General features: G+C 35.6%; 1 protein-coding gene across 1 annotated transcript in view; it reads left to right on the forward strand.

Moving 5' to 3' along the window:
- Positions 1 to 913: 913 nt before the first annotated feature.
- The window catches only part of LOC148951479 (solute carrier family 12 member 2-like), a 151607-nt gene continuing 129209 nt past the window's right edge, over positions 914 to 23311 (forward strand). The window contains exons 1-2 of the mRNA XM_089091122.1: positions 914 to 934; positions 20839 to 21108. Of these exons, the coding sequence (XP_088947248.1) occupies positions 20917 to 21108 (192 nt within the window). The 5' untranslated portion in view covers positions 914 to 934; positions 20839 to 20916. The remainder of the gene's footprint in view (positions 935 to 20838; positions 21109 to 23311) is intronic.

The following is a 23311-nucleotide window of genomic DNA, read 5'->3' on the forward strand; positions in this document are numbered from 1 at the left end:
TTTCCATGAAGAAGAATTTTCCAGGAAGAATTCTCCGCAGGAGGGATGGAATAATTTTCCTTGAGGGATTACCGGAGGAAAATTTTTCTTATGGAATTTTCTGGGGAATTTCGCCAGACCCCGTTATTTCAAAATAGGCAATCATTATTCTTACGTGCAATACATCTCATTTGAATTGCTTTTTGACAATTATGGTAGCAATTCAGTCTCTCTAAGCTACTGTGAAGCTTAGGTCTATTCTATGGAATTTGACTATTTTGGTTGTTGAATGAGATCTCGATTAGTATATTACTGTTACAGCTGCTACAGCAGCTTCTACTGTTACAATGCATTTGTCGAAGAATTAGGTCAACAAAGGTCCAAAGCGCAAATATCTGTGAAAACTCCCTCCTACACTACACCCGAGTAGTCCTTAAAGAGTCCAAATAGTTTTCTTTCTGAAGTCTTTTTTATCATAGCTATGTGTTAATCATGACCTTTTTGCCATCAATGAGAACCCATGTGTGGTGTTTATAGAGGTTTTTCTTGTCCTTTTTTTGTTAGAGTTTCACAAAAGCAAAATTTCGCGAAAAACAAAATCTTTTTACTGTGGAATAATCAGCCACAAAACTAAAATTCAGTTCACAAATCGTTTCTGTCACGTATAAAGGCTGTATCTGATATTTTAGCAGGACATGCAATTATAGGGCCGTTTTCTAGCACTAAGATCTTACATCTAAGATCTTTCATCTTTCTGCAAAGATTGTCGTTTTTTCAACTCATCTTTGTTCTAAGATCTTACAGCTCACTGATGTTAGCAAAAATCGTGAAAGACACCATCTTTCCGCCATATAGAACAACGATGGGAGAACTTTGATGATATACTCATCATTTTTTCTCAGACCGCTGATCAGAGCAGAATGATGAAGGACGTTTGTATAAAACGACAAAGGATGTAAGATCTTGGTATCTTTGTAAGATCTTGTGGGTTCCCTTATCACGTTTTTAAGTGCTTCATGATTACTGCACGTTTTTATTTTTAAGGTCGAGGTGTAATTAGGGAATGTTTTAAGTAAGCTCCACATGTATTGTTTTTTGTTTTTGCCTGTAATAAGACTGTTTACTATTTGCTGCGGTTAATGAACATCCGTGAAACCGCTCATTTTGTAAAGTTCTATTTCTTAGTGCACGGTTTATCTTTGGATATAGAAGAGCGCATGTCTCCTTGCTTCCTGTCCCTGGCATTAAGGTCTAAAATATAATAAACACCAGATTAGAAATTTAGAAAAAAAATGGAACTTCCGTTTTGAAATCAGGGTTTCCGGTACTGTTTCCCAAAATTTTTTGAGAAATACTGATATTTTGTTTAGGTTGTCAAAAAAATAATATGAAGTTCCATCAGTATTTAAAGTTTTTTGATTTCTAAAAAAGTTAAGCTTCGAAGTTAGTGTATTTTAATTTTAAAAAATGTAAAGCATTTGCTAGACCAAAACTTCAAAATTGAAAAATTCTCAGAAGGAATTGTATTCCAGGAAAACCAATGTAAGCTCTAGTTCTTAGACGATCAAGAAGTATCCATCCGCTTTTAGGGAAAAATCTGTCTCGTCTACAAAAAAGTTACCTCTAGGATGTTAAGGATATCGATGCGTGATGACAGCTTTAGAAATGAGTTCATAGTGTATACTTCATTTTTGAATACAGTTCTGTATTCTAGAATACAGTTCTGTATACAGTTCTGTATGTGCATGTATTCTAGCTTACTTAGCATGGCATTAAACATCTGTTATTTAATAAAAATAAAAATTTACAATTTTAGAAAAATGAAAAAAAATCAGGACTTGTGTTTCAAAATATATTTTCCAAGTATTTATGACAGATACGGAATTTTGCTTAAGCTTTCAAAGAGATAAAATAAAGTTCTATCAGTATTCAAAATTATTTGATTTCACAGAGTTTAGGTTTAAAACTGGGACATTTTAGTTAGGCAAATTGTAGGGAATTCGAAAAATCGAAGCCTCAAAGTCAAAATAGAAAAAGTCACAGAAGAAAATTTACTTTAGGAAAACTAATTTCGGCTCCAGTTCTTAAGAGATTAAATAAAAAAAAACAAGTTTTTTAAACTGAAAGTAAGGAGCGACATTAAAACTTAAAACGAACAGAAATTATTCCGTATATGAAAGGGGCTGTCCCCTCCTCAACGCCTCGCTCTTTACGCAAAAGTTTTTTATTGTTTTAAAAAATAAAGTTGTGAGACAGAGTCAAACTTTAGCGTAAAGAGCGAGGCGTTGAGGAGAGGACAGCCCCTTTCATATACAGAATAATTTCTGTTCGTTTTAAGTTTTAATCTCACTCCTTACTTTCAGTTTAAAAAACTTTTTTTTTTATTTAATTTCTGATCGTTTTTTAGTTAATGCAGCTTTTATTTTGGCTAACCGTCATTGAATAAGTAAAAAAAATTTGCATAAAAATTTTACTTTTCTTTTGCTAAATGGATGTCTTTACAAATTAACTTACATAACTAACTTCTATATTCGTATATTTTTCTTCTGGCCAAAAATACAAAGTTGCAGGTTTTTGCAGATATGAGCTTGAAACCTATGTAATAGGGTTTTCTGATACGCTGAATCTGACGGTGTGATTTTCATTAAAATTCTTTCACTTGTAGGGTATATTCCCCCCCTCTTTAAAAAATCGGGTAAATTTGCTCACGCTCGTAGCCTTTGATGAGTAATATTAAACTTAATAAAATTTATATATTTAGAATCAGCATTATAAACCCATTCTTTTGATACATTTATTGATATCAAAATTCCGTTGTTAAAAGTTTTGATTACTATTGAGCCGTATCGCTTGTTTTTTTATTTTTTTTTTATTACGTATATGTTATTACGTATATGAGGGTGTTCTCCCCTTAGTCAATACCACGCTCTTTACGTTAAAAGTTAAAAAAAAAGTTTTGATTCACAAACCCCTTAATCACAAAGGCCGTTTAATTAGAATAGATAGCTCTATTGAAAGCACTAAAAAAAACTGTAGCGTAAAGAGCGAGGTATTGACTTGGGGGAGAACCCCCTCACATACGTTATAATTTCTGTTCGTTTTAAGTTCTAATGTTGCTTCTTACTTTCAGTTGAAAAAACTTGTTTTTTTTTTATTTAATTTCTGATCGTATTTTAAATAATGCTTGGAAATCCGCCACCCCCTTCATAGAAATGTCCTTGACCCCAAAGAAACATCCTCCACGGAAAGATTCTCCAGAGTAATCCCCTCCACTAGCCCCCTCCCCCCTCCCGAAAAAAATCCGTCCTGAAAATGTCTGTATGCTTACCAATACCCAATAAATAATGCTGGCAAGTCCGGCGCCCCCTTCATGGCAATTTCCCTTCCCCCATGAAAAATTCCTTCATGGACAGATCCTCCAACATAACCCCCGACCCACCCCTCTCTCCCACTACCAGAAAAAAAACTCTCCTGAAAACTTCTGTATACTTCCCAATAACCAATACTATATAGTGTATTACGGTAATCACCTGGCAAAAAAAAAAAAAAAAAAAAAAAAAAAAAAAAAAAAAAAAAAAACTGTCTTCCTACTTTAGTAACTGAAATAAATGAGCACTTGAACAAGGTCTAGACCCTACTCATCCATCCAGTTCCCCAGGACAAAACAGTATAACCAATCCGACAGTCCGAAAATCAAGTCCAAAATAGAGCAAAATCAGCATCAATAAGCATACGTCTATGTTCCAAAACCAAGCTATAGCACCTTAAATCTACAAAAACATTATATTCCCAAGGTGATCACTATATATTGGGGCTCGTCAGATGAAAACTCATTGCCTAAATGGGTTTCGGCGCTTAAATTTCATTATCCAGGCAATTGAGCGTGCCATGCCATAATCTAGCATACCCCTATATAGTGCAACCAATGGAATAAACATAAACAAAACCCAAAACATCCAAAAAATAAAAATATATACCCCAGAAAAATTTTTTTCAAACATTCTTAACTAACCTTCAAATAACACTGAGAGCCGAACTTCAACCGATTTAAATACAAACAAATAAATAACACTGGTCCTCCACCCGGAACAATTTCACTTTCACTCAAATTCTAAGAATTAAATTCCGAATATTCCACCATAATCTTTACCACAGGTGTCGCAATCCAACCCTCAACAACCGGGAAGATAAACCAATTCCGTCAGCAAGTTACCGTAAAATATCATTCAAGATATCTTGATAACTTTTATTATACTTATGCAAAAGCTGATTATACTTGAAGCAAAGCTTTTTAAATTGCCAAGCAAGTTTATTGGCGGAAAAACCTCTTATGATTCGCTTCTTGCTAAGTAACATACATCTATTTCTAAAATCGATGTAATTAGTACAAATTCTTGCATATCTAAATAGTTGGGAAAAATACGATGAATATGTTATATTTGAATGAATATTACTTTCTGGAAATGGAAAATTAACTATTTCAAAATTAAAATCGTCTGTTTTATTATATATTTTAAAATTTATTGTATTATTAGGTACCACATTAATCTCTAAATCTAGAAAATGGTCATATTTGCCATTTCCATTACTGGATTGTTAACATTGGGTAAAGTTCATAACTTTTAGCCCTCCCCCTGGGGACTTCGGGGGATTAAGTCATCATAAAAGACATATTTATCATATTTTTGACCATGCTGAACAAAATGGCCATCTCAAAATTTTGATCGGGTGACTTTGGGGAAAAAATAAGCGTGGGAGGGGGCCTAGTTGCCTTCCATTTTTTTTGGTCACTTAAAAAGGGCACTAGAACTTTTAATTTCCGTTCCAATGAGCCCTCCCACGATATTCTAGGACCACTGGGTCGATACGATCCCCCCTGGAAAAAAAAACAAAAAAAAACAAACAAACAAATAAACACGTATCCGTAAACTTTCTTCTGGCAAACAATGTAAATTTCCACATTTTCCCAAATAGGAGCTTGCAACCTATGCAGTAGGGTTCTCTGAAACGCTGAATATGATGGTGTGATTTTCATTAAGGTTCTATAATTTTTAGGGGGTCTTTCCCCCTTTTTTTGAAAATCAGCCAAATTTTCTCAGGCGCGTAACGCGTTGATGGGTAGCACTAAACTTGATGAAAGTTATATATTTGAAATCAGCATTAAAATCTGATTCTTTTGATGTATCTATTGGTATCAAAAACCCGTTTTCTAGAGTTTCGGTTACCATTGAGCCGGGTCGCTCCTTACTTACAGTTCGTTACCACGAACTGTTTGATCAAGATTGATCCATCCGCGCCAGGCAAAATAAAAATTCTACCTTGTCTAGAAATAAAGTTATCTCTAGGAGAAAAAATATATTTAATGCATCATAACATTCATGGAAATTAGTTTTAAGATAACAAATCAGTTTCGTATATTAGAAAGCTCACGTCATCTTGCCTATTTTCCATTGTACAACTCAAGTAAAATACAAGAGGCAAAAAATTAAAAATTTTAGAAAACAACCCAAAAAATTAGAATTTGGCATTCGAGATCGACTTTACCAGAATCACTTGCAAGGAATTTAGAAGACCTACGGAAATTGTTTTGCTGTTTCTCATAAAGCCAGTTCAATGTTCTGCAGGAGTAAGACATAAAACTGTTCCGAAAAAGCTTACTTCTCTGGCTAGGATAGATGTGGTTTGACACCATGTACAACATAAGGAAAAAAAATTTTTTTTTCTTGGAAATTACCAGATAATCTTACAAACTTCATAGTGACTTTTCTGCCCCATTTGATCATCCCTATACCCAGGGAAACTTTGGAGTTTGCGTCTCTTACCACTTCGGAGCTACCTACGGCTGATCATAAGAAGAATACAAAACTATCTTCGAAAGCAGTAGTGTTGCTCCAAAACATAGCTACCCCCTAGTCATCATCAAAAGAATTATTAAAGATGACCTTTTAAGGCTCGAAGGGCGAATTGGTTGCATTTGAAGTGGCTTTCTTTTTAAAGAAAATTTGGCTTTCTTTTCAAAGGAAGAAGCCTATTTTATGAACTGATGGTAACTGCCAAATTTTGGAGCTACTAATTTTGTGCCCCACAAGAAGGAGGACCACTAAATGTAATACTTGACTAAAAATTCCGCTAAACAAAGAAAAGCTAACTATAGGCCCTAGTAAGAATATTGTTTGCACTAGGAGTGGTTTAGACCCTCAGATATGGCAGAGGACATTATTTTCAATGTCCTTCAGATATGAATAAAATCTTAGCTCGCTGCAGATGATAAAGAGTAAAGTGCTTAAAGTCAACTGAATCTTCTAAACGATTTTCTACAGTTGAAGGTCCAAACACTCATTGACAGGCAAGCAAGCTAAATAGCAGGATTTCGGCTCAAAATCTATAAAGCTAGACCAAAACATTTGCAGCCCCGGAAACCTTGGGATCAACAAGGCAATGTCTGCTTAGTTTTAGTTTGATACTCCCGTTCAACATTACCCTACGGATTCTCTCTTCTAGACTAGGTCAGCAAACTGCTTTAGACAATTGTGGCAGAAAAGTGAAAGACGTCAGATACAACCTTTAAGCGTGACAGTTGGTTAAAACTCCTTATTTAACAAGGCCTTAGAAGCTGGTTACAACTCAGATATGGTAACAACTATTCAGCGAGTGGTTCACCATTTTCCTCGTAAAGTCGACAAATGATTTTAGAAAGTCCTTTGCAATTCACTTCAGAAACAGAAGTTTCTATCCATCCCTTTCAGTCGGTTATGAAAAGTGGGGTACAAACTGACTTAATTTTGTAAAATACAAGAGGGACTTGAGCATTTGAGATAGAATTCCCCTTACTTAGTGGCAATTTACTGGAACGGTTTCCGGATTACCACTAGTTTGAATAAGATAATTTATACAACTTTTCCAAAACTTTAAGTGGGGTGGTTTGAGCTTTCTGTAATTTGATAAAATAATCGGTGATATTATTATCCCGTACAGAATAAAAAATGGTTGTAAGCAAAAAAAAAAAAAAAAAAAAAAATAAATATAGGCCTATCTAGAAGCCATGACAGTATCATGTTACAAGGTTAGCTTGGAAACAACTATAATAGTTGGAAACAACTAAAAAAGAAAAGTTAAGCATTTTTCCAGCCTCTTCTAATCAGCACAACTGGTTCAATGGAAATTTACAAAATCAAAGTTATTTAATCACTGATCACTCAACAAAATCTAATTTAATTGAAAATATTGAATTAAAATTTTTTATTTGATTTTCTTAATCTTAGTTTTAATGTTGTACTTTGAACAAATTACTTTGATAATGCGTTACTTTGTATAAACACTGAGTCTAAAGGCATTAAATATCTTGTTGTTTGATAACCAAGTTTGAAATTCTCGATATTGTTAATAATATCCGTCCAACGCTTTGGCGTTGCTCAATAGAACTTAATTCTGGGAGTTTATATCTTAGCTTTTGTAAGTAGGCTATTGTTTCGTGTATTTTTTGTTGCTACTTACTTTTTTCATTTTTAAATATTTTTAATTGAACTGACATACTTTTTCCATTGCCTTTAGAAAATTGTTTGTCTCTAAGCTTCGTTAAATAAAGAAAATAAAACAAGCTTTTTCAACTGAAAGTAAGGAGAAACATTAAAAGTTAATACGAACAGAAATTACTACGTATACGAGGGGGGTTCTACCCTCCTCAACACCTCGCTCTTGAAGCAACAGTTTTTCGGGACTTTAAAAAAAGTTACTTATTGTTTTAATTAAACAATCCTTGTGTTTTAGGAATTGCTTTTAAAGTTAAACTTTGGTGCAAAGAGCGATGTGTTGAAGAGGGGGCAACCCCCCTCTTGTGCGTAATAATTTATGTTCGTTTTAAGTTTTAATGTTGCTCCTTACTTTCAGTTGAAAAAACTTGTTTTTTTTTAATTTCTGATCGTTTTTAAAATAACGCCAGGATACCTGGCTCCACCTCTACAGAAAAAAACTCCTCCCCATAGAAATATCCTCTGGAAAATTCAATCCTGGCAAAAATTTAGCTCGGAAAATTACCCTTAGCATCTCCATGCGTAAAATTGAATCGGTAAAGAGAAAGCAAAACATATAAAGAAATTTTGTATATGAATTCTGGCAAATTCACCCAGTACACAATTTCTTCTCAAAATTTCACCCCCTGGAAACCATCCTCTCCATTAAAAATTCTCCCAGCAGAAAATTCGTCCTCCCCTCCTCACCCAAAAAATCTAAGCATACTTCCCCATAACAAACAAAACAAATGGCAATCTTTATAACTTAAGAACCTTATCCCAGGGGGTTGTAGGGGGTCATTTTACCTCCAAAGACATAGTTATTGGGCCTTTCAACTATGCTGAAGAAAAAAGATATCTCAAAATTTTGTTTGGACGACTTTTGGAAAAAATGACGTGGGAGGGGGCCTAGTTCCCTCCAGTTTTTTGGTCACTTAAAAAGGGCACAAGAACTTTTCATTACCATTAAAATGAGCCCTATACCGACGTTTTAGGGCCACACGGTCAGTACGATCACTCCTGGGGGAAAAAAACACGCATCCGTGATTTTTCTTCTGGTAAAAATTACAAAATTCCACATGTTTGCAGATATGAGCTGGAAACATCTACAGTAGGGTTCTTTAATACGCTAAATCTGATGGTGTGATTTTAATCAAAATTATATGACTTCAAGAGGGTCTTTCCCCCTTTTTCAGAAAATCAGACAAATTTTCACAGGATCTCAGCTCTTGAGGGGTAAGACTAAATTTAATAAACTTTTTATAAAACTAATATATTTGGAATCAGCATAATAAGCCAATTCTTTTGATATATCTGTTGGTATCAAAATTTAGTTTTTTAGATTTTGGTTACTATTGAGCCAGGTCGCTGTAAGTAAGTTACAGTTCATTACCACAAACTGTTCAATTACCCATCAAAATCCAAACAGTATTACCAAAAGTATTGAATTCATAAGACTTTACAGTTTCATGAAATGTAATTAAACAAATAGAAAAGGCTTTCAACTAAAGTAAGGAGCAAGTTTCAAATCTGTTCCTTGCTTTCAGTTGAAAAGCTCTTTTTTTATTCCATTTTTGATTGTTTTCCAAATCATACCCATGCCTAACCAAGATATAATTAGAGGTACTGGTCCCTTAAATCCCTGGTCAATTGCTTTTAAAATGTGTGAATCAATAATTGTACTTTGATTTGTACTGCTCTATGTTTAAATATGTAATTTCAATTTTGGATAAAATTTGAATATACTTAAAAAATTGACAATGAATAGTAATTTTGGTGAAGAGTCTTTGTTAATATTACTACTAAAGAATTTTGGTTGAATGAAAAGGAGGATTATTGTTTGTATGGATGGAAATTCTGTAAGACTTTTCATCTTCTACATAACTGAAGCCATCACAACCTCTAGAATAGGATTTTCTTATTGGTAAATACAATATATGTTTTTTTTAATACATTGAAGTACTTTATATAAATAGAAAAAGAAAAATATTAACATTAAAAACTGCTGAAAATTAAGTTCCAAGCAGTATTTTTCACCCCACAGAAATTTCATAGCTTGGCGGACCTTCCTTGCCTTTTCCACCTCTGCGTTCGTAGATATGGGAATGTATCATATTAGTTGTATAGAGAAACATTTTAATTAATTCCTACTCCCCGTTTCCTCTTTCAACATTTATCTGAAGCCTCATGAAGAGTAAGCAGTTTGTCCATTAAAATGTACTTTTGTAGGAGTCTACGCTACCTCCAACTAAACAATGACTCAAACCCCCCTCATTATAGCTGATAAGCAATTACAGATCACGAAACGTAGCCTAATTTCATTACAAATAAAGCGGATCAACTTGGTTGAATCCAGTACTACCATCATGTGGCAGTACTACTTTTGCAACTAGTAAGCCTAAAATAGAGTTATTGATGTTTTTAAATCAATTAGCTTCTCAGGATTTTAAATTGATTGCAAATCCATTCTCTTTGGGGTAAAGTTGTAGTTTGGTGCCCTAAACCACCAAAACTGTCACCCAACCACCACTGCTAATTTGGCGTCTACCCCCCCACCTGGAAAATTTTCTGCCGGTGCCCTTGAAGGTAGGGTAAAAAAAAATTAAGAAAATATATTGAAAATATGAAATTAGTGGTGAATGTACCCTTACTATGCAGGTGAACAGAGATAAGAGACTGGGGTCTAAGAGTTGTGAGTAATTATTTAACTTGGACTTCGTTCGGCATTGACCAGCGGCGTTATCAGCCAAATGTCTTAGGGGGATGGAATACATTTGCTGACTAGATGGTGATTTTCACCTACTGATTAGGGGGATATTGCTATTAGAATTACTTCATTTTTTGGTTTCAAACAGTTCGTGGTAATGAACTGTAATTAAGGAGCAACTCGGCCCAAAAGTAACCAAAATTCTAAAAAGAGAATTTCATACTATTCCAAGTATACAATACCCGTTAAGTTTTTTGTTACCCATCAAAAGCGACGAGACTGAGAAAGTTTGCCGGATTTTCGAAAAAGGGGAAAAGCACCCCTAAGAGTCGAGTAATTTTAATAGAAATAGCACAGTCAGATTCAGAATACCCCAAAACTCTACTGTAGAGGTTTCAAGCTCCTATCTACAAAAATTTGGAATTATGTTTGTTTTCTAGAAGAAAGATCACGTTTGTAACCAAAAATTATGGAAGTCAGCTAGCCTCCTCCCCCCCCCCCAAGTCCCACGCTCCTTTCTTCTCCAGAGACACCCAATCAAAATTTGAAATAGCCATCTAGTTCAGCATAGTTTAAAGGTTCAACAACTATACCTTTGGGAATTATATGACCCCTCACAGCCCCCGAGGAAAGGGATGTAGGTAATGCAATTTGCCTTATGTTTACAGATAGTATTTACTATTGGGAAATATACAGAATTTTTTTTGGGGGGGAGTGGGGTGGGGGGTTTCTACGGAGAGAACTTTTCGTGGGGATGAAAGTTTTCGTATGGAATTTTAACAGGATGGGAATTTCCCGTTAAGATTTGAAAAACAACCAAAAATTGGATTAAAAAGACAACTTTGTTCAACTGTTAGTAGAGAGCGACAATAAAACTTAAAAACGAAACGAAATTATTCCGTATATGAGGTGTGGTCGCTCTTTACACTAAAGTTTTACTTTAACTCACAATTCTTCAGGAATACTGAAAAACAGGGATCGTTCAATTTGAATGGGAATCGTTTTCAAAGAATTTTAAGATTTTAGCGTGAACAGCGAGGTATTGAGGAGAGGTCAGCCAACCTCATTTACGGAATTATTTCGTTTCGTTTTAAATTTTCATGTTGTTCCTTACTTTCATTTGGAAAATCTTGTTTATTTACTTAACTAACGATAGAGACTGACCTTCTTCCGTTGATATACGTCATATACTTCCATCAGCCGATTTACCCTAAAAATAATAAAAAAGAGACAGTAAACTACCGACTATTACTGATATATTTCGGTCTCCCCATTTACCTCCCCCCTCAAAAAATAGAAAGCCATTACCGAACATATTACTATATTACCCGATCAATTTTTTATCCTACTGCCTGAATACATTGAGGGGTGTCCGCCTCCCCCCATACGTGACGCCCTGCCGACAACTATAATATATGATACCAGCTCACGCCTTGTGATCGATAATGTGTCCAGTCGGCGTAGATCACAAGGTTTTCCCGTCCAAAGTAGCTTTAAGGCGGCTATTGCCCCGCACCACCCCTATTTAGGCTTAGTGTAAATGCAGGGATATGGACGATTAATTCGTAGCCCCCGATACCCTTTTGTAGCCCCCAATTCCACATTTCTTATGCAGCGCGCTAGCGCTGCCTAGATAAAGAACGATGTGGGCACAATGTGTTTTATTTTCTTCATCCAGGCACTTCGTATCGAAGGAGTTGTCATAGAAACTTCGGAAAGGGCTCATTCGATTGGAAATTAGAGTGGCTAGTGGCCTTTTTAATAGTCAAAAGTGATTGGATGGCAACTAGCCCCCCCCCCCACGCCCATCATTCCCCCAAACACATCCAATCAAAATTTTTAGATATCTATTTTGTTCAACGTAGTTGATTTCCAGATAGAAAATATGTTTTTGAGGAGGACACTCCCCCAAAACCCTCAGGGCCAGGGTTTTGAGTTATGCCCTGGGGGCATATAAGGTTTTTATAGAAGGCGTTGTCGTAGAAACTTCAAAACAGGCTCATTCGATTGGAAATTCGAAGGGCTAGTACCCTTTTTAATAGTCGAAAGTGATTAGAGGGCAACTATCCCCCTCCACACCCATCATTTTCCCAAACAGATCCAATCAAAGTTTTGAGATAGCCATTTTGTTCAGCGTAGTTGATTTCCAGATATAAAATATCTTTTTGAGGAGGACACTCCCCTACAACCCTAAGGGCAAGGGTTTTAAGTTATGCCCTGGGGGCATATAAGGTTTTTAAAAAAGGCGTTGCGTAGAAATCTAAATAAAGCTCATTTGATTGGAAATTAAGGGCTAGTGTCCTTTTTAATAGTCGAAAGTGTTTGGAGGGCAACTAGCCCCCCCCCCCCACGCCCATCATTCCCCCCAACACATCCAATAAATATTTTGAGATAGCCATTTTGTTCAGCGCAGTTGATTTTCAGATAGAAATATATTTTGAGGAGGACACTCCCCGACAACCCTCAGGGCAAGGATTATAAGTTATACCCTGGGGACATATAAGGTTTTTATTGAAATCTTTGCCGTAGAAACTTAAAAAGTGCTCATTCGATTTGAAATTCAAAGGTGTAGTACCCTTTTTAATAGTCAAAAGTGATTTGAGGGCAACTTACCCCCCTCTCATACCCACCTTTTCCCCAAACACATCCAATCAAAATTTTATATAGCCATTTTATTCAACATAGTTGAAAGTTTTGGAAATTAGGTCTTTGAGGATGACAATCCCTCCCCCCACAGCTCTCAGAGCGAGAGTTGTAAGTTATGCCCTGGGGCATATAAATTTTTCATTGAAAGTGTTGTCGTAGAAACTTCAAAGGACTCATTCAATTGGAAATTGAAAGGGCTAGTGCCTTTTTTAATAGTTGAAAGTGACTTGATAGCGACTAACTCCCCTCTCACGCCCACTATTTTCCAAAACACATCCAATCAAAATTTTGAGATATCCCTTTTGTTCAACGTGGTTGAACGTTCTGGAAATTAGGTCTTTTAGGATGATAACCCCCTCAGAGCCCTCAGTGTAAGGCAGAAGCGCATCCAGGATTTTTGTTCGGGGGGGGGGGGGAGGGGTTTACTATTTTTTTGGGGGGTGGGGGTCATAAAAAACCTCAAAAAACGTATACAAAATTTGTTTATCTCCATTTTTGTTACGTTTTTACGAGTCAAACAAAAATTTCAGGGGGGGGGGTCAAACCAGGTAACCCCCCCGGGATACGGCCTTGGTGCAAGGGTTGTAAGTTAATCCTTGGGGGCATATAAGGTTTAGAGTGATAGCTACGGCAGGAATCATAGGCAGCGCAATCGTGCTGCTTCAGTAAAGAGCGAGGATGGTCAATAGCCTCAAGGGAAACCGGTCTTAAGTAAAAAGGAGGACACTTTTAAACAACCCTCAGAGCCACGGTTTTAAGTTATGCCCTGGGGGTACATAGGAACAACATTGGCACAATGTATTATTTAATAATTTTTTCCTTTAGAGCAGGGCACTTCGTATCGAAGAAGTTGTCGTAAAAACTTCGAAGTGCTCATTCAATAGGAAATTTGAGTTGCTTTTGCGCTTTTTAATAGTCAAAAGTGATTGCAAGGTGACTAACAGCCCTTCCACGCCCACCATTTCCCGAAACACATCCAATCAAAATTTTGAGATAGCCATTTTGTTCAGTGTAGTTGACTTCCAGATAGAAATTATGTTTTTGAGGACAGTCCCCCACAGCCCCTTAGGGCAAAGGCTGAAAGTTATGCCCTAGGGGCATATAAGGTTTTTTTTATAGAAGTTGTTGTCGTAGAAAATTTAAAAAAGGCTCATTCTATTGGATATTCAAAGGGCTAGTACCCTTTTTAATAGTCAAAAGTGATTAGAGGGCAACTATTCCGCCTCTCACGCCCACCTTTTCCCCGAACACATCTAATCAAAACTTTGAGATAGCCATTTTAATCAACGTAGTTTTAAGTTCTGGAAATTTGGTCTTTGAGGATGACAACCCCCCCCCCCCCTCACAGCCCTCAGGGCACGGGCTGTAAATTATGCCCATGGGTATATAAGGTTTTTATATAACTTGTTGTCGTAGAAACTTCAAAAAGTGCTCATTCAATTGGCAATTGAAATGGCTAGTGCCCTTTTTAATAGTCGAAATTAATTGTAAAGTAACTAACACCCCTTCCACGCCCACCATTTCTCCAATTACATTCAATAAAGATTTTGAGATAGCCATTTTGTTCAGTCTTTACTGAACAAATATATTCACAAATTATATCTTTGAGCAGGACACTCCCCCCAGAGTCTTCAGGGCAAGGGTTATAAGTTATGCCGTGGGGGCATATAAGGTTTTTATTGAAATCTTTTTCGTAGAAACTTGAAAAAGGGCTCATTCGATTGGAAATTCAAAGGGCTAGTGCCCTTTTCAATAGTCAAAAGTGATTTGAAGGCAACCAACCCCCCTCTCACGAATATCTTTTCTCCAAACACATCCAATCAATATTTAAGATAGTCATTTTATTCAACGTATTTGAAAGTTTTAGAAATTACGTCTTTAAGAATAACAACCCCTCCCCCCCAACAGCCCTCAGGGAAAGGGTTGTAAGTTATCCCCTGAGGGCGTATTAGGTTTTTATTGAAAGTGTAGAAACTTAAAAAGGGCTCATTCAACTGGAAATTGAAAGGGCTAGTGCCTTTTTTAATAGTTGAAAGAGATTGGAGAGTGACTAACACCTCTCTCACGCCCACCATTTTCTCAAACACATCCAATCAAAATTTTGATTTATCCATTTTGTTCAACGTAGTTGAAAGTTCTTGAAATTAGGTCTTTTAGGATGATAACCCCTCAGAGCCCTCAGTGCCAGGGTTGTAAGCTATGCCCCGGGGGCATATAAAGTTTATATTGAAAGTTGTTATAGAAATTTCAAAAAGGGATCATTTGATTGGAAATTGAAATTGCTCTTTTTAATAGTTGAAAGTGAATGGAGAGTAATTAACCCCCCTCTTAGGCCCACCATTTCCCCAAAAACATTCAATCAAGGTTAAGAGATAGCCATTTTGTTCAACGTAGTTGAAAGTTCTGTAAATTATGTATTTAAGGATGACAAACCCCCCAGAGCCCCAAGGGCAAAGGCTGTAAGTTCTGCCCTGGGGGCATATAAAGTTTTTATAGATAAAGTTGTCGTAAAACTTCAAAAGGGGCTCATTCAATTCGAAATTAAGAGGGTTAGTGCCCTTTGTAATGGTCGAAAGTGATTGGAGGATAACTAACCCCCCTCTCACGCCCGCCATTCCTCCTCACACATCCAATCAACATCTTCAGATAGCCATTGTGTTCAACATAGTAGAAAGTTCTGGAAATTAGGTCTTTAAGAATGACACCCCTCCCAGAACTCAGGGCAAGGGTTGTAAGTGATGCCCTGGGGTATATAAGATTTTTATTTAAAGTTTTGTCGTAAAAACTTCAAAAGGGCTTATTTGATTGGAAATTGAAAGAGCTAGGGCCATTTTTAATAGTTGAAAATGATTGGAGAGCGACTACCGCCCCTCTCACGCCCACCATTTCCCCAAACACATCCAATGAAAATTTTGAGATAGCCATGTTGTTTAACGTAGTTGAAAGTTCTGGAAATTCGGTCTTAGAGGATCACAACCACCCTTACAGACCTTAGGGTAAGGGTTGTAATTTATACCCTGGGGGCATATAAGGTGCTTATAGAAAGCGTTGTCCTTTCCAAAAGTGTTCATTCGATTGGAAATCGAAAGGTCTAGTGCCCTTTTTAATAGTCGAAAGTGATTGGAAGGCTTGACATTTTTATAGTAAAGATCGAAGTGGGTATAATATATTATTTTTTGTTGTTGTTGTTGTTTAGACCAGGACACTTCGTATCGAAGGAGTTGTCGTGGGAACTTTGAAAAGGGCTCATTCGATTGAAAATAGAAAGGGCTGATGCCCTTTTTAATAGTCGAAAGTGATTTGAGGGCAACTAATCCCTTTTCCACTCCCACCTTCCCACGCCCACCCTTCCTCGCCAACCCTCTCATTTCTGCTCTTAAAATTTAACCAAATCAAAATAGCGTAAGTGTATCCAAGCTATCAAAGAAAGTAAATAGATTTTTTTGCGAATGGTATCAAGTTTTCCATTTCAGGTCAACTAGAGGAGGTATGAAACTAATTTAAACAGTACTATTTGTGTCCAGATTTTTAAAAGGGTGTATGTTAATAAAAAATGCTGAAAAATTTTCTCCAGCATACAAATAGCAGGCGAAACTATAAAGTCTTAAAAAACCAAAGGATTTAAAGCATTATTTTCTTTTTCCCTGAAAAGATTACGTCAATATAAAACGAACAGAAATTAATTTAAAAACTTTTTCCACAAAATAAGTTTTACAAAGAAAAGTAAAGAACTCCATTAAACAAAAAATGAGCAAAAATAAAATAAAATAATCTACCAAGCGTGAAACTACCACAAATCAGCATTGCAAAACCCCTAGGCCTTCCCAAGGCCAGAAAAAATTTGTACTTTACTGAAAAAATACAATTGAATGTGCATTGTCAGTTTAATATACATATACTGATATTTAGTAATCAAAATGTTAATATTATTTGATTTATTAAAGTTATAAAAGTAAAAACATTTATATTATGAGATTTTTAGTAAGATCAATTGCCATTCGGGTGTGTTTCCCCCATTTTTTGAAAACCAGGTACATTTTCTTAGGCTTGTAGTGCTTGGTATCTAACACTGAATTAAATGAACTATATTTATCTGGAATTAGTGCAAAAATCAAATTGTTTTGATGCATAGATTGCTTCCAAAATTCATTCTTCTAGAGCTTTGGTTATTATTGACCCAGATCGCTCCTTACTTAAACCTCGTTACCATGAACTTTTTGATTCTACACCGAATATTCTACATGTGTTTTGAGATATAGTTTTAGTGTTCCAGAGTCCCTTCTCGTCTTTATTCTGTTTATTTTTCTTAACTCCCCTTTGAATACCTAATATTACATATGGGGAGAACTTCCCAATGGGAATCGTTGGGGGAACTTTCCAAGGGGAGGTGGATTTTTCACGGGGATATTTTCCGCGAGACGATTTTCCCGGGGAGGTGAAATACGTCAAAACCCCAAAATAGCATATCCGCAGTAGCATATCCCAGGAACGGTTTGAAAGGGGTTGGTGTCAGCAAATTGTTTTTCATCAAACCCTCCAATTCTCATTTTAACGGCTCTTGACTCAGTGATCCTATTTTTATTATCATGGAAAGGTGCTTTCAGCACAACATCAATCACGCCAATAAGCTTTAGTGGGAACGGATAATGCATCACATTATGGGCAGTCAGCGGGTGCCCGAGTTCAATAGCCTTGCCCAAGACCCGTTCTATTATCATTTGAGTAACATCAATTTATTGTATATATATATATATATATATATATATATATATATATATATATATATATATATATATATATATATATATATATATATATATATATATATATATATATATATATATATATATATATATATATATATATATATAATATCAAGTATCCTGCAGCTGCTCTCAAAAAGACTTTCATTGTGTTCTTTCTGGAAAGGCAGTCTTCACAATTCCGTTCTATTTGTTTTGTAGAGTTTTATGACTCCTGATCTTCAGTTTTCAGGAACATCAGAAAGTTAAAGAAATTCATTACCATAAATTAATTACTCATTAAAATAAATTATATCATTACCATTAGCCTACAGTAAGGACCAAATAGCCTGTTGTATACGAATAAGGGACCCCTATCCGATTAAGATAAACTTTCTCTGAAAACAAATTTGCTGAATAGTCCTGCCACTAGCTATTTGGGGGATGCAGTAGAAACTTTCAGGTAGTTCAGTGGGGGGGGGGAGGAGACCAAGTTTCATTTTGGAGGGAGGCTTAAAATATTTTGTCTCCAATCCAGTTAAACGTTTGTGAACTGTAAGCCCAATGAGAATTTGAATTTTTTCATTTCTATGTGACAAAGTAAATCAAGAGATGTCATGTATAGCCAGGCTATCAAAATAGCGTATCTGCGAAATCTAAGGATTGTCTTGGGTTATCAAGCTGACACTTTCAGAGAATGAAAAGGGGGCCATACGAACCCAAAATTTGGACTTGGGTTATGAGTAGGATTTGGACATGGAGGTCTCCTAAATTTATAATTGTTTTTGCACTATAAGCCGCCATAGTACAAATAGTCTGTTCACCGTTAAGATGCGAAGTAAATCAGAAGACAGTTTTTGTCACCAGGTAACCAAACATGTTCATCTTTAAGATCCCAGGAATAGATTTTGGGGCCAAGTTAAAACTTTCGACATTTTTATTTAGGGGGGTTGTGGTGAGCCACGAAACGTGACTTAAGGGGGGGGGAGAAGGAAGAGTTTTTGGCACTATAAGTCCTTGTGGGACTGCAATCTATTCCTGGTGCATAGATGGAGTGGATGAGGGGCCCGAAAAATTAGTGTCTCTCATCCACCCAAATGTTTCTGCACTATTAGCCTCGGTGTACCTTCAAATCTATTCACAGCGAAATAGTGAGTTAAATCGAAAGACAGTGTTTAGACTCATGCTATTTGAATAACATATCTGTAATATATTGAGAAAGACTGAGGAAATCGAGTTGAAAGGTTTAGGGAGTGTTTATACAGGGCAGGGAAAATTTAAATATTATGTTTAGAGAAAGGGAAAACAATGCCAAAAATTCTTGTCTCCTAAATATTGGTTCACGGATGACGTTGCGACATCTTTTATAAGCTTGAAACTGACACCCGTAAGTTTTTAGATAAAGGTAATTTTAATAAAAAAAAAAAATCAAAAATGTTTTGCATGAAAATAGGCCTAAAAAATTTTTCTCAATCAGCTAGAACCCATAATACTCTTATCCGTTATTTGACGACTTTTTATTTATTTATTTTTGTCATTTCTGACTGAAGGGTACTTGTCTAGAATGCGATAAAAATGCGAAAAGTGAATTTTACTTTTATTTGGCTTTCTTGAAACTTGTTTAATTTTGTTTACGAACTTTTTTATTAGTAATTAAATACGTTACTTATGAAGTAACTTACGTAACGAACTTCTATATACGTATTGCTAATATTTATTTTTTACGGACGAAAAGGGGTGCCAAATCTAACAAATTATTTGTTTTATATTTTCATGGCTCAACATGGCAACACTGCCTAATCTGAATACTGCCCTTAAACCTTTTTAATTTTGAAACGACCATAAGGAAATTTTAGAGAATTCCAGTTTTAAAGAATGAATAGAACTGAGATTGGTCCAGGGGGCAAACAAGTTTTTAATTTTATTTCCTCGGTACTACAATATATCCTTGCTGTTGGCATTATGAAAGAATCCCAATCTCAATGTTAATGCACCTTTAAGAGTTGTCCAAATTGTATAAAGGCTATTAAATTAACACGTTGTGCGGATGAAGGATGACAGATTGCCGAAGATTGTTTTTTTTTCCAACCGTCTAGGGCTAAACAGAAAGCAGGTCGTCCTTGCCTGGGGTGGGAAGACGTCATAAAGAATGATTTAAAGGAAATGGGAACTTCGTGGAAGGGTGTAAAAAGGAAGGCTTTCAATAGATTGGGATGGATGAGGAGCGTGCGTAGCTGTGTTGGCGTCGGGCGGCTTGGTGCTGCGGTGGGTTGTTAGTAGTAGTAATATTAGTAGTAGTTGTAGTTATTAAAACCGTTATAAAGGTCTGGATAACCAAATTTTAATTTCATTTACAAATTACAATTACAGTTTACAATTTGTAATTACAATTGTAAATGTAGCTATCATTAATAACCGCACGTGTTGGTTAATTGTTTTGCCCATCCATAAACGAATGGGGAAAACAACATCAGCATCCTGACTGGTACTTCTTCTGCTAGGGCTAGGGGGTGTTAAGGATCCTGACTCAACCCGATTTGTGTTAATACTCTTTGAAACCTTTGGTTACTTTATCGCCTCCGATTCGTTTTTGGTGTGTGACATTTTTAAAGACATTTTGAGCAAAAACTATAAAATGTATTCTCTGTGCAAGGTTTCGGCATAGAAGTTTGTGTTCAATTCTAAGTTTCTGAACAATTTGCTGAGAAATTTTTTGAAATTTCAGACGAGTGAAACCTTTGGATGAGCTAAGGAAAATGGAGAAACTCGGTATTATGAAGTGATACAAAGGAATTAGTGGATTTGTGCTAGTGCATTTGCTTGCAGTATTTTAACATTTTGTTTTATATTTTAAGCATTTAAAATCTATTTTATATTTATTTTTGTATTTTACATATTTTATGAAATAAGGGTTTAATTTCAACCAAATATTTTTTAGCTAAGTATGTTTTGTTGTTCAGCTCGTTCCATTTCAAATTTTCTCAAAAAAATATGATCCACTAATGGATTTCTTTCCCGAAATGGAAGCATAAGTAGGCCTAATCTTGCTTGCTGAAAGCCCCATCAAACTTGCCGTGGAAGGCTCATTAAGCAAAGCTGGTGATCTTGAGTTTTGCCAGAGATAATCAGCTTATAAGCGGTTGCGTTGTTTTTCTCTTTTCTTTGTTAAGAAGCGATAATAAATTCATCTGCAAATCCGTGTACTCCTTTAACCTTTTTATCAACTAAATATCCAAATGAATATTCTTTTTTTCAGAGAATATTTGCTCTGATTTAAGAGTCATGGAGTTGGCCTGCAGTTTTACAACAGTAGGAACGTAGTGACAAGCAAATAATGGAAGCAACTACAAGGTTAAAACGGATATATATTGTGTTTGGAATTCTTTGGACACTAGCGGAATCTGTAGTACCAGGAGCTAGGTCGATGATACCTAGTTTTGATACGAGTTCACCTGTAAATGTTACAGCACAAGTTGGGTCGTACGCTTACTTGACATGCAGAGTACGCCATTTAGGAAATAAATCTGTAAGTGTTTCTTCCAAACGTTTATTTCTTGCTTTAATAAAAATAGATGGATTAATTAATAACTGAATTTGTTGAGCTATTATATAAATTATCTGCATTTTGTAAAATATTTCTGTGTTCGAGCACTTTTTAACTTGAAAGGTGTTTATGCTAGTAATCAAACTTTGTAGTAACTAGGGACGTTATTTTATTAATTTTGTTTTTGGAACAGGTCCAAGATCAGGAAATTTTTCTATAGAAGGAGAAAAAGAGCCACTACTGATTAAACCTTAGTTTTTGCCACATTTGCATGTTTACTCCCATTTTTGTTATACATTTCATAAATTATTGATCCTCGGGGGAGGGGATTTGTCTGCCTGGCAATGAGTAAAGTCTTGAAACTAACTTTAGTCATTTAAAAACTGTTCCCACCTCAAATATATCTCAACGTATTCGTTTTGCTCAAAAATATAAATATACTTTTTATACAGTTTACACTTTGTCGTCAAATCCTGAGTTAAATTTATTTCAAGTTAATATTGGCTCTAGGGCGTAATTAACCAGCCAGTATTTGTGTCCCCTATCCCTGTTAAAGCAAATTGTGACAACAGGCCTTCCTGGATCCATAAATTCTTTCCTATTTTAATAGTGTATGTTGCATCATGTTCATCATGTTCCCCCGTCAGAACAATATATACATTGTGCGTAAAGCGTTTAGCCACTTGAGTCTAAGAAACTGACTAAAAGTTTACTTCTATGTTAACATGCTTAAAACTTCTGTTAAAAAAAAATGTCAATCTTGATAAAAATTATCTTATTCAAGCTTTAGCCAACATATTTTGAACATATGCGTTATTTCAGAAAATTTATATTACCTATTTCTTAACAGCAGCTGCAAAGAGAGAAAAAAAGATTACTGTCCTACATGTCCGTTTAAAAACCGTACTTTAATTCTGTTTGTTTATTGTCGTTGCGCACTTTTGCAAGTCAATCACATTATTTCTTATTTGAGGAGGGGCAAATAGTCTCGCCTTTTTAAACTGGGCCAACTCATCTTGGGGTTGACAAACGCTGAACTGCATAACGAGACCGACAATAAATATAATTTCTGGAGAGACAAACAACCTCACCTTTTTGAAACCCGATTGTGATTAAAAAGAACGATGACTTTTTGAGTCACCAGGTTTTACACAAATAGGCCCTGTATTCTTCGGGGGCAACCTATTTTTGATAACCTCATTAATGTCGGTGCAAAATGTTTCTAACCTTAATCACCATCAAATTCTTTGGCATGTCGTAATTTCCAATTAGAAAATCATTACAAATACTTTCGGGTGACATTTTTAATTGGACTTCAATTAGAAAGACCCAGTTATCTTGACTTCCTTTCAACTTGTTGCGGCGAAAATTATGGCACTAATTATATGGAATGTTAATCTTTGGCACCAGGGGGTTGTCACTTTTAGAAATTGAAGACTGCTAAATGATATATTGGTTTGTTGTTCTAAGACGTTTGGCCATTTCCCAGTGAAGAGTTTTTGTTATGATGAACTCAGAATTAGAACAAAAGAAAAATTGAATAATTCATAAAGATTATGAAGATATATTTCGGGAAAAACTGCCTAATAGAGGAAGTCTAAATAGAGTGGGCTTATAAAAGGGTGATGAAACTTTAATTTGGATTCCAGCAAACAGTGAAATGTAAGTATGCATTTACGAATCAGAGGGAGATGGCTAGAAATTTAATTAGCTCAAACGAAAAGGTGAACTGTAGAATATTGTAAAGAACTGTTTAAAAGTCCAAAATAAAACAAAAGGAAAATTGAAAACTTCAGAAGGAGTATGGAAATGTACTTCCACGAAAATATAATGGAATGACGGCTTATAACATGAAAAATTGCGTGAAAAATGTGTGAAAAGTGAACAAAATCGTGTGAAAAGTGAACCGTGAAAAACTGTAACCAAATGTTAAAAGTCCAAAATTTCAAGGTACTGTGGGACTGACAGCAGCACACAAGGTACATGTTTCGTACCATAGCCGCATATGCCGTATTTCTAATCAATGACACTAAGATAAAAAAAGAAAAATATTGACTATGTAACGAAGACTAAGAGTAATAAACAGGTAGAGCAACGTGATACAACAATTAAGAAGTATCTTACAGTTCTGTCACACGGTCCAACACATAAAACAATCTAGCTTTTACTGATAATACCATGCAGC

This window comes from Artemia sp. Qi Xiang Cuo, chromosome 6 (genome assembly GCF_049724085.1).
Source record: "Artemia sp. Qi Xiang Cuo chromosome 6, ASM4972408v1, whole genome shotgun sequence".
In the NCBI taxonomy this organism is placed as follows: Eukaryota; Metazoa; Arthropoda; class Branchiopoda; order Anostraca; family Artemiidae; genus Artemia; species Artemia sp. Qi Xiang Cuo.